We start from the raw sequence: 13433 nt of genomic DNA, 5'->3' as shown, positions 1-13433 counted from the left end.
ATCGGAAAACGTCAATGCGAGATTGCAGGTATTTTGCTATGATTTCGAGGATTTCATTTGGGAGATCTTCCCATGTGTTACTGATTGTGTTGAAGGAGTTGTTCATTTTGAAGATATTATGGTTTTAGAATTTAGAGTGAGATCAATTTGGAAATTATCGATGCCATAAATTATACGGAGTAACTATTACAGCAGTGGTAATAGTGGTAAAGAATTACAGCAATGGTAAATTGGTAATAGTGGTAAAGAAATGTGCAAAGGTAGGAGATAGCTAGCGGTTTTGGGAGCAAAGGCTACACTGCCTATACATATGTCTATGTGAGCTAGCCATTGACAAACACTTCTAGCCTCCTAGGATTTTTAGAAAAGAATTTATAATACAAGAAGTTTCAAATTTTAAAATTTGAATTTCAAATCCAAATATTTCAAAATTTATAAGCTCTTTGTTTCGTAGCAATTGTAGCATTAGATGATACACAAAATTTTACGAAGGGGTGATATATTTAATTGTTAGTAGGACATAAATAATAATAATAATAATAATAATAATAATAATAATAATAATAATAATAATAATAGTGAGTTATTACCAAATAAGTAATAAGTAGTGTAAGTGAGCTTTGTGAGAGAGTAATAATAAAATAATAGTGAGTTATTACCAAATACGAAAGTGTTACAATTATTATAAAACAGACGTAAGATGCAATTATTATGAAACAAAAGAAATATCTATTTTATTGAGGTATTATCAAAATTGGATTTTATGCAATGGTTTAAAAAATATAAAAGAAATATTGTCAAAAACTACGAGTGAGCCCAGGTTACTCAATTTGAGTAGTAACAAATATTGTTACTCAAATGACAATTTTGTAAATATTGGCAATCCTTTCTTCTTCATCTCTCTCCACCATGTTACTCCATAGCTGCAGCTTTCTTCTTCATCTCTATTCGTCGGCGTCACGGTTCACCACCATCAAAACCACCACAGCCACCATCACTCCGCCGAACACATCACAACAACCACCATCGATCTTCCCTTCTCCGATCTTTCTCAAGCCCGGGCGTCGACCTCCATTCTTTTTCAAGCTGTTGACCTCCGATCTTCTTCGTACTTCCTCAAGCCCGCCGACCTTCGTCCTTTCTCAAGCCCGTCGACCTCCGATCTTCTTCTTCCCCCATCGACCTCCTCTTCTTCGTCCTTTCTCAAGCCCACAATGCCGCTTCGCGGCGGAACAAAACGAAACCCTAGTAATAAAGAGTGTCAAGTAGGGCCATATCAACCCTTTAGGGAAAACATCTTGTTTGCGACAACAATTTTAACCACCTTAGGTGGTGGAAATGGAGGAGGCATTGATGGAGGAAGCTAGACTATGGAGGAGAAAACAATGGAGGAAATTTGAGATGGAAGATGAAGAAGAAAGAAATTAGTGGCCTGACTATTTTACCCCCTATTTAGGCAGGCGCAATTACAACGGTGCCCCTTAAGTAACAATTCTTATTACTCAGCTTCAGTAACTTGAATTTCCTCAAAAACTACTCATTAAAATTTTATCAAAAAATTTATTCTCTAAATTTAAAAAGTTTGAGTGGCATTACTCTTTTGGATTTTCCAGCTACAAAATTCGACGATCAAGCCTCACTTCTGCTTTTCCCTCAAACTTAGGATTGACAAGAGATATGCAATTCCTTTGGTGATCCAAAAAACCCTAAAACTAACGATAAAACATCCCTTTTTTCGTCTAACACCTTTTATATATACCAAGAGTGGTTTTTACTCATTTGAATTATTTTTTTTACTCACTTTAATATTTTAAAATCAATTGAGTTTATTACACCCTTGGCTCCACCCAAATATATACTACCTCCGTTGTTTTTTTTGATACTTTTTGACTTTAGCACTATTCACATACTTTCCTTTGACCATATTTTGTGATTTGTACATAATGAAAAATGTAATTATATAGGAGTTAGATTCGTCACGGTATATAATGAATTTTTTTTATTATGTTTGCTTATCGGTAATTAAAGATATTAATGGTTAAATTTGTGCATTGACAAACGTGATTAAAGAAACGTGTAAACTAAAAAGAAACGGAAAAAGTATAAAAATTTACTAGATACATGACATCAAAATACAAGAGACAAGTTTAAAAATGAGTACGGAATGCATACTTGAATAACAATACTAAAGTGGTAGGAATCTCATAACTCGGAACTTAAACCAACTAAAGTGCCCCATGTCATGTTGTGAAACAACAATTACACAGCAACATCATCACGAGAAGATGAAATAGCCAACGGCCAATTCATATGAGGAGAGAACAACTTGTTATAGGCAGGGAAACACTGAACCGCCCTTACACTCCCATTGTCAAACCGAAATACACGACCAACAAATCGTTTGAAAGTCTCTCCTAAAGTTTGAAATTCCGTTTTAGTATCCGAAGCATCAACAAAATATATGCAATTCCCTCGGCAACCCGGGAAATCCTGAACACTAACCGAAACACAAACTTCTTTTCCTAGCACAAAAATTCGATCCTCTAACGATTTCACGTCAACCCAAGTACCCCATTCTTCATCCAGCTTATACACCTTCATATCCACTGTCCGACGACGGCCTCGAACACCCGGCTCCTCAAACATAGCCGCTTGCACTCTTGCTGCATCCTCCTCCATGTAAAAATCAACTACATAAAACTGCGCTTCGGATACAAGTAGATTTTTCAGGTGCCCAAATCCACAAAGTGGAGGTGAATATTGAACAAGATTCCTACATTTATCAATCCAATACACAATCCCCAAATTATTAATCACATAAAATTGATTCTTGTACCTCATAACATCATCATAACAATCCCCTTCATTACCCAAATTCGTCCAATTTTTATCCCCAAATCCCCAAAACCTCAATTCCCCCAACTCAAACAATGCCAAAATTCCAAAATCATAAAACAAAACCACTTTCTTCACATAAAAATTCGTGGGAATTGAATCGAATATCAAACGGAAACCTCTATACAACTCAGTCAACCGAAGATCCACTAAATTAATCGTCCTGCGAACACTACTATTACCCTTACATGTTTTGGTCGAGAGCGGGTTGAGGAGCTGTAATTCGCCGGAAATTGATTCAACCACCTTCATCAAGACGGAAGCGCCGCCGGAGTGGTGTTGGAGGCGGCAGATTGTGACGGGAGATAATACGGCGGCGGCCGTAAACGGCGGCGGAAGAGTGAGGGATGATTGAGTTTGACGGTGTGAGAGTGGAACGACGGAGCGCCATGAGGTGGAGATGGCACGAAATCGGAAGACATCGATGCGAGATTGAAGGTGTTTTGCTATGATTTCGAGGATTTCGTTTGGGAGATCTTCCCATTTGTTACTGATGGTGTTGGAGGAGTTTCTCATTTCTATCCTTAGCTTTTTCTTTTGTTTGTTTGTTTTTTTGAGAGATAGATTAGTTGGCTATTGGCTAATGAAGGATCTGATTCCGATGGAATATTGCATAATTATAGATTAGAGAAGTCAGCGAGTCAACGCAAGTGTATAGTACAAGACTACAATACCACATAAATTATAGTAATTGTTAGTTTTTTAATTTTTGTTTTGTTTTTAACTTTTTGGCAATTGGTCACTTATAATGTACTCCCTCTATCCTACTGAGTTTTTTTTTTTTTTTTTTTTTTTTTTTTTTTTTTTTTTTGTCTCTCTCTCTCCTCCATTTGACTTTTTACAGTTTTCAAGATGTATTTTAAAATGAGTATATCGAGAATATATCACTATTTTCATACTCGTTAAATTTTTAAAAACTTGAAATATATAATGAGATGAATGTAATAACATGACTATATTATCTTTCATAAATAAAAACAATTAATGGTTACAGTTTAAAATTTTGACCTATAATTTAGCAATGGGACAAAAATTCAGGGATAGAGGGAGTTTATGTATGAATGTATAATGCACATCCCCAATTTTATTTTAGTTGATACATAATATATACCAACCCGATCTAATCCTACCTGAAAGTAAACCAATTTAGATATCAGCTTGTATGAAAATAATGATTAAACATGGACTAAAACCCTAGACCCGACCCAACCCAACACAACTAAATTCGAATTAATCACACGAGTTGATATGTCTATCAAGTATCAATGCATTATATTAATTATCAAACATTCAAACCTTAATTCATTAAAGTATTGAGACATCTTGTTACATTATTCTTGTATGTACCGGCTTTTCACTTTTTTAAACTTAGTCATTTGATTTAATTGATTATGTATTTGACAAATTCAATTGATATTGTAGATGTTGTATGATTTGTATCACACTATTGATTCAATTGATTGTAACTGTATTGAATTTACTAATTAAAAAAAAAAATCAAAAACTAATCTATCTATGTTAATCTTTAAAGGGAACTCCCTTTTTTGGTTGGGAATTTTCCTTTCCAAAAATGCCCTTTAAAAAAATACTTATTTTCAAGAAAAAATATTTGTTAAAAAAAAATAATAATAACTACCCAAATAAATAAATAAAATAAATAAATAAATAAATAAATAAATAAATACAATAACTACTACCAGTAAATAAAGTTGATACTCCATAACTACCTACGAAGTATAATTTCTTAAAAACTGTCCATTGTTCTAGCTATCCTCCTTCCTCATACAAAATAAAAACCTTCAAATTAAAAAAACAAAATAATATTAATGTTCATTACTCAGTTTTCCTACGCACCATACTCTCCTCCTACAACTGCTTCTCGTCCCTAAAAAATAAAACCCCTCATAATCTGTGTTAATTCCAGTCCAACCTCCAATACTTATGGCTTTCCTCCTAGCAGTTGTATATTGATTAATTACTCAATTAAAGTCATATCATCGGTTTTATATGTTTGGTTAATTACTCAATTTAATATTTCTTTGTCTAAAAGTTTTAATACTATAATTATAAATTAATAAGGATGTAAATTTTCGCAAATTTTTTGTTTTCGACTCAAGTATAAAAGATTTTGTTAAACTACTAGACTGATTTACTATGTTTATGTTTTTGTTTGAATAACTTATACTGTGATTATAGTTTTACATCTTTTTTCCTTTTGATTTCTGATTGTTTTTGGGAAAGTCATGGAACGATTCTTTACCCTCAACTTCTATTATCAATTTTTTTTTTTTTTTTTTTTTTTTTTTTATCCTTTTCGAAGTTTTGATATTGTGTTTAGGAAAGTATTGGAAGGATTCTTTGCCCTCAACTTCTAAATCCAATAAATCTATCCATCATCTTAATCTTTAGAAGATTATATACAGCAAAAAAATAAAAATTGTGTTTTCCACTGCTTCCTTGATCAATCGAAATTGATTTTAATTTTTTACAAATTGGTTTTGTCCTATCCATATCCAATGTCACTATGACAAATTACAAACGACAGTATATTGATCAATCGAACTTCATTTTAATTTTTTACAAATTGGTTTTGTCCTATCCATGTCCAGTGTCACTATGAAAAATTACAAACGACAGTATAATATAACTGTTTTTTATATCCAGTGTCACTATGAAAAATTACAAATTAAATGGCAGTATAATATAATTGGTTTTTTTTTTTGGTTTATGGGTTTATATAGTTATAGATTTTTGTTGCTAATCACTTTTTGAGTCCCTTTGTTATAGTCACACATGAATATATGAGGTATGTCAATCTTTTGTATGAGAACCAATGTGTGCCCTTTTCTTTCTATGTTTCTTCTATTTTCTCATGCTACATTTGATTGCGGGTAGTGTTTTCAATTATTTTTTAATATGGGGGTTGCTTAATTATTAGTGTCTTTGCTTGATTTGATTATGAGTACATATTTTCAATAATACTTCGTATATGCTTCCTCCATAACATATACCTCCTACATTTAAAAAAAAAATTGTTTAATTTTTAATTCCTTGCTTGATATGATATACAACTTCAATTTCTTATTATTTTAGTCATTATATCATATCATATCATATCACTAATATATAAAGTCGGTCTCGCAGCTAGGCCACGAGACAGCGACACTAGGCATTCCAGTTATTCGCCAAGTGTCGCGCCACGTAGGTGAAAATTAAGTATTATTGTGACACATATGATGCTAAGTAAGCAAATTTTGGATAGATTTTTTAAGATAGAGTTTTAAAATTGTCTAATAGAGTTTTATTGTCGATAAACTTCTAATATTTCATATATACAAAATAATCCTAACTTTTAATAAATATCCTATTACTCGGTTCTATTTCCATCATAAAATTCGTTTTAAAAAGTTCTTTAAAATAATATCCATTTATAATATATTAATTTATTTTAAAAAATAATAGTGAATATTGGTAAAAATACTTCCATTTCTGTAAAAGTAATTTAAGTTCAATAAAAATAATTTCAAGTTAGTAACAACATAAATATAATATATTTATTCAAAAAAATAGAGATTATGTAAAAATAAGTCCTAATCAGTAAAAATAATTTTAGTTTGCTAATAATGCCTTCAGTTTAGTAAAAATAATTTAAGTTCAATAAAAATAATTTCAAGTCAATAATAACATAGATATCTATTTACAAACAAAACCACACAAAGTACACTACTATATCAATGATCAAAAGGGATTATATGACCGTATTTAACATTCACGCTAAAATTTTATCCTAAATCTTATCTATCAAATGGGCATCGCCCAAGCACCAAAGCCGGTCTCGCAGCCAGGCCACGAGATAGCGACACTTGGCATTCCAGGTTTTCGTCAAGTGTTGCGTCACGTAGGTGACAAATAGATATTATTGTGACACATATGATGCTAAGTAAGGCCTTGTTCTTTTGAGTTGCTCTGCCCTGCTCTGCTGTGCTCTACTATTCCCTGCACTGCTATGTTCTGCTAAAAAATAATAATAATTAATAATAATAATAATAATAAATATTTAATAATAATAATAATAAATAATATTTAATAATAATAACTAATATTTATAGATAATAATAATTGATATTTAATAATAATAATAATAATAATAATAATTAATATTTTATAATAATAATTAATATATAATATTAATTGATAATAATAACTAATATTTAATGATAATAATTAATATTTTATATTATTTACAACATTTTCTAATGTTATTAAAAGAGTAAAAAAAATCAAATAATAATAATAATAATAATATATAATAACAAAATGCGATAATAATAATAGCAATAATAATAATAATATGAATATTAATAATAATAATAATAATAATAATAATAAATAATTAATAATGCAATAATAATAATAATAATAATAATAGTAGTAGTAGTAGTAGTAGTAGTAGTAGTAGTAGTAGTATAGTAGTAGTAGTAGTAGTAGTAGTAGTAGTAGTCGATGATAATAATAATAATAATAATAATAATAATAATAATATTAATAATAATAATATTAATAATAATAATAACTAAATCTTCTTTGCTTTGCTCTGCTCTGCCCTGCTCTGCTCTGCTCTGCTATGCTGAAATCTGCTTTGCTCTGCTAAAATCTACTCTACTCTACTTTGCCCAGAAGCTCAAAGAACAGGGCCTAAGCGAATTTTTAATAGGTTTTCTAAGATAAAAATGTTGTATAGTATTTTATTATCGATATACTTCTAATATTTCATATATACAAAATAAATCATAACTTTTAATAAATATCGTATAATTCGGTTCTAATTCGATCATAAAATTCGTTTTAAGAAGTTCTATAAAATAAGATCCATTTATAATACAAGTATATTAAATTAATATAAAAAATAATAGAGAATTAGTAAAAATAAGTTTTAATAATCAAAAATAATTTTAGTTTGGCAAAAATACTTTTAGTTCAATAAAAACAATTTAAGTTCAATAAAATAATTTCAAGTAAAAAGTAACATAGATATCTACTTTATAAACAAAATTACAAAAAGTACACTATCATATAAATAAGCGATATGATATCGCACGTCTAAATATCTTGCAAAATTAAAAGGGATTATACAACCGCATTTAACATTCAAGTCAAAAAAATTATTCTAAGATTTTATCAACAATCTGGGCATCGCCCGGGCACAAAACTAGTCACTAATAAATAAAGCCGGTCTCGCAGCCAGGCCACGAGACAACGACATTTCGCATTCTAGATTTTCTCCAAGTGTCGCACCACGTAGGAGATAAAATATGTATTATTGTGACACATATGATGTTAAGTTAGCGATTTTTGAAAAGATTTTTTAAGATAAAATTGTTGTATAGAGTTTTATTATCGATAGAATTCTAATATTTCATATATACAAAATTAATCATACCTTTTAATAAATATCCTATAACTCAATTCTATTTCCATCATCAAATTCGTTTTAAAAAGTTATTTAAAATAAGATCCATTTATAATATATTTAATCACAAACTTTTATACGTAGCTGGCCAAATCGTGTCACCAACTATTACAAGAGTTACTTCGTTAGTGCTATAGGGATTACTTAGTCAATGTTATAGTGCTTACTCAATCAGTGTTACAGATAGGGGACGAGTTGCTTAATCAGTGTTAGAGGTAACTCAGTTAGTATTACAGGAGTTACTCGGTCAGTTTTATAGGGGTTACTTTGTCCGACCAGATGGTGTGGCTAGTCGCATACAATATGCATTGTTATTTAATTTATTTTAAAAAAAATATTAGAGAATCAGTATAAATAAGTTTTAATCAGTAAAAATAATAATTTTAGTTTGGTAAAAATACTTTCACTTTAGTGAAAATAATTTAAGTTCAATAAAAATAATTTCAAGTCAATAATAACATAGATATCTATTTACAAACAAAACTACAAAAAGTACACTATTATATAAATATAAGCCATATGATATCGTATGTCTAAATATCTAACATTATCAGAACGAATTATTTGACTGTATTTAATGTTCAAGTAAAAATGTTATCTTAAAATTTTATCAACCATCTAGGCATCACCCAGACACAAAACTAGCAGTCAGGCCACAAGACAACGACACTTCGCAATTAATTTTTTGCCAAGTGTCGTGCCACGTAGGCGATAAATAGGTATTATTGTGACACATATGAAGTGAATCCTTTTCAGGTAAAGTCTACAACTTTATTGAAGTTAGTTATGTTGAATGTAACATGCTCTAACAATACTAATCAAGTTCGTAAAATTCTAACATGTTGTTGCAATCAATATTGTGTTTTAATTCGTTTTACTTGCAGTGGTTTGTGTTCTTAGTGTCCTAGAATAATGTATAGATCAGGACGATGTTAAACAAAGAACAAAGTAACAAGTAGATGCTTGAAGTTTTGAGTCGGTTATCTTTTTTTCCCGCAATTTTAAGTATTGATTATGGTTATGTGATTTGCAGGATATATGGAGGAACTTATTTGATTGGAGAAAGAAACAAACATACATCCAAACCCAAAAATAGATGCGTATACGAAGGTTGTGTTTTAGAAATGACCTTGTTCTTTACCCCTTACATAGAGAGTAAGCTCAGCAATTTACTAATAGTGTAATTATTTGCTAACATGTACTCTAGGCATTATCAGTTGGTGGAAAAAAAGCACAACATTGCGACAGATTACCTTCTCAAAGTTCTTGGCCTTAATATATGCGCTGATACAGCAGTTGGTGATGACATGAATCAAGGGGTTCCGAGTGGTCAAAGAAAGAGAGTTTCTTCAGGTTGTCTATTCTTTCATTCAACTGACTCTACCAGTTGTCAATTTTTTTTCCCTTCCTATTGACATATGCACTTCTTTGCAATCTTTGATGCCATCTCACCTAATACAGGAGAAATCATTGTTGGGCCGAAGAAAACACTCTTCATGGATGAAATATCAACTAGATTAGATAGCTTGACTACATTCCAGATTGTTAAACGCATGGGGAATTTTGTCCATCAAATGGATGGGAGGTGCTCATGGCTCTACTTCAGCCAGTACCTGAGATATTTGACATCTTTTGATGATCTGATGCTCTTGTCAGGAGGTCATATATGGTCTATCATGGCCCTCGTGCAAATGTGTTGGACCTCTTGATCGATTTGCTTACTTGCATTCTGGGTATATCTCCTATTCATCAATTAATTCAACATTTTTTGATGATTTAAATTTTAGGATCATAGAATTGGGCAATTATTAAATTTAGTTTGGAGCTTCTGAATTGATGATTTGCTGAAATTTTGTGAACGGCATTTGGTAGAGTTGAATTTAATTTGAGTATGGAAGCCATTGATTAACGCTTACCCAGCATAAATTATTTGCTTAGGAATTATTTTGTGGTTAGTACATTTTTTTGTGTATTTCTCAGTGTTGGTTTCTAGCTATGCTTAGGAACTATTTTTATTTCAAGTATAGTTGTTCTAATTGCATGCTATTATAATAATTTTTTAAACATATACATGTTTAATTTTTCAAGGCTTATATATGATTTCTATTTAAAGTTGATGCAATTGAGTTAGTCTTAGTATTGAACCTTGATTTTATGAGCTTGGAGAATTTCTACTCTGTTTAGCTTTTGTGCAAGTATCATGCTAATTGCTGTCAGGTGTTGATTCTTACACTTTCAAAGTACGAGATCATAAGACTTATATGTTTTATGCCTTGTACCTTCCGAAATTGTCTTGTGGCAGGGGATAAAAGGAAGGATGTGGCTCCAAACCATGCTGCTTCTTCAGGGAAAATTCCTCCTATCCTTGCTGTGCTAATCTTTCTTGACTTGCAACTATACTTGCTATGATGTGTGCTACTTGGTTCTGTAGGAACAAATTCATCTTTGAAAACATAACATTGCACATAGTGTATAAAACTATGGGATTTGTAAAATATGTTGAGGCGTATGGCTCTTATGCACACAAAGTATTCGTTAGAACTGAAGCTCATGACTACCCTTCCGCATCAGGTTGGATTCCCCCTTCCCCCCCCGGAAGGTATTATCATGTCGAATGTGGACGCCAAGCTGTTCTCATGAAGCAATCTGAAACTATTAGCAAAGTTTGTGCTTTGATGTTTCTTTTTTCTTTGATTGTCTTAATGTCTTTGGCAGTTTGGCCAGCACGGTCTGATTTATTTTTGGAAAAAGAACACACAAATGTTGAGATATGTGAGTTGTGTGCAGGTGAAGGCACTTTTGAAGGACTGTTTAAATGGAAAAGCAGGAGGATCAAGTGAGAAGAAGCCTGAGCTTAGTGCATCAGTTGAACTGAACTCACGTAACTTTGATGTATTAGTGCTGAAAAGCAAAGATCTTTGGGTTGTAGAGTTCTTTGCACCTTGGTATCTTTTTGTACGACTTTCTTTGTTTGAATTGTTAGTTTGTATTATGATCTTCAAGATTCTTGTACTATAATGCATCAATTGTCATTGGGTAAAATCATCATAGTGAACTGCTTCATATCTATTATAAATACAACTTTATTGTTGCCATGTTCTCCCTATTTTATTGGTTGTTATAGGATCCACAAGGAGTAGATTGAGAAATGACAGGAAGAGATGAAGGAAGAGCTGAGGGTGATCGATGCAACTAACGAGGAAATGAATGATCGTCTGAATAATGTCATCAAAGGCCTACTTCAAACTGTTTATAAATATTGGCTTTTGTGAGTGTGTGTGTATAAAACAGTGTTGAGATGTTAATAGATATTAGTGAAAGTTGTACTCTTACTTTTGGGTGAAATTAGCTTATATTGGTTAATCTTCCATTAATTTGAACCCATGATCACATTTTTGGGCTGCATGATGAGCCCCAAGTGACTCGAACCTTGATGGATGGTAAAACGTCAAGTATCAACCCTTGATTTGAACATTGCCAAGTTGTTGAAAATTTCCCTGTTAGTTTCTTTCAAGTCCATAATTAATGATTTCATGTTTTTACCATCAAAAGAGCATTTTGAGTGAATAATTCACGATTGGTCAAAGGTTGAGCAATTTACTAGCTTTTTCATAGTTGTACTTGAAAGAAAATGTGAGGCACTTTAGAATTGGACATCATTACGTCATCACTATTAAAAGGTTACTCCTTGTATATGAGGTGAAGTTAGAGTAAATTATGTTTAGAAACTTCATATTTATTTTGTGGAATATAATAATCCATGCTCAATGAGAACATGAGAGTGAATCGATCTGTTTCACTTGGTCTTTTAAACAACCGTGTTTCTTGAACTTAATAGTAAGATCACATTTTATAAACTATGCAAAACAATAAAAAGACGATGGAAAATGATGAAGACAATTATGAGTGAGTTCTAACCACATTATTAGATTTATGTCTCATGTAATAAATTCATTATGATTACAATGGCTCATCTTTGATCTTGTAAGGATTAATGAGCTTGTTCCTTCTTAATCTATATAAAGTCATAAAAGTTTAAGAGACTTCAAAATTTATCTATATGTTAGGAATAAAATGTTTTGTTATATTTTAATCAATTGAGAATATAAATACTAGATTTTATAAATAAGAATATACTCTAAATTGAATAATGCTATCACCCATATCACAAAAAAATATTTTAAGAGTCTTTATTCAATTTTGCTGAGAAGATTTTGGCTTAGACCTATAATTGGTTGATGAAACAGTTCTTATAATATAACAATACAAGAATTATTTAGTCATCCATATAAACTTCCCTTCCCCAATCAAATGAATATAGAGGGGGAAGGGAGAAAGAAAAAGGCCAGCAAAGATATAGGGGGCAAGGGAAAGAGTGGGGTCAGGAGAGTGATAAAGAGCAAGCCGGAAAAGAGAGATGATTGGGCATGCCGGGAGAGGAGAGGATTTTAGAGAGAGAAAGAGAGCGAGATAAAAAGGGACTAGAGAGGAGCCTAGAGAAGAGAGAGAGAGAGAAAGAAAGGGAGAGAGAGATAGAGAGGGGCTGGGAGAAAAAGTGAATGAGAAAAAGAGAAGAATCGGAAGAGAGATATAGAGCAATAAAGAAAAATTGCGGCCGGGAGAAAGAGAGATATAGAGTGATAAAGAGAGAGATGGATCGAGGGAGAAAGAAAGGGAGGTCAGAAGAAAGAGGGAGATAGAGAGAGACCAAGAGATATAAAGGGGAGAGGGAGGGAAGAAGGGCTAGGGGAAGAGTTATCAAGTGCAAGCTATAATTTTCAAAGCCTTTTAAAGGATGGAATAAGGACAAGAAGGATTGAGAATTTTCAAAGCCTTTAGAATATGGAACAATGACAAGTCATCTGATTAGAACCCCATTTAACATAAAAGTTCAATATTATGGTAGAATCGTGTTAAATTCATGAGCAAGTGTTTTTTTTTATGTTTGTACAACCCCGGTGAGAGAAGGAGAGAAAGAAAAAGATGAAGATAAAGGGAACATGAACAGAGAGAAGGAGAGAATGGGAGAGGGAGGCAGAGAAACAAGGGCCAGAAGAGAGAGATGCAT

The 13433-nt window shown here is 31.8% G+C and overlaps 1 protein-coding gene across 1 annotated transcript; it reads right to left on the bottom strand.

Annotated features, from left to right (window-relative positions):
• Positions 1 to 2096: 2096 nt before the first annotated feature.
• Positions 2097 to 3666, bottom strand: LOC110715341 (F-box protein SKIP23-like). The gene has a single exon (XM_021893907.1). The coding sequence runs from the start codon at positions 3409 to 3411 to the stop codon at positions 2260 to 2262; it is 1152 nt and encodes a 383-aa protein (XP_021749599.1). The 5' UTR covers positions 3412 to 3666; the 3' UTR covers positions 2097 to 2259.
• Positions 3667 to 13433: the final 9767 nt, after the last annotated feature.

The sequence above is a fragment of the Chenopodium quinoa genome, unplaced genomic scaffold, assembly GCF_001683475.1.
Source record: "Chenopodium quinoa cultivar QQ74 unplaced genomic scaffold, ASM168347v1, whole genome shotgun sequence".
In the NCBI taxonomy this organism is placed as follows: Eukaryota; Viridiplantae; Streptophyta; class Magnoliopsida; order Caryophyllales; family Amaranthaceae; genus Chenopodium; species Chenopodium quinoa.
This window is presented reverse-complemented; position numbering and strand designations above follow the sequence as displayed.

Coding starts and splice junctions, on each gene's coding strand:
- LOC110715341 (XM_021893907.1), bottom strand. CDS start 3,411: ATGAGAAACTCCTCCAACACCATCAGTAACAAATGGGAAGATCTCCCA.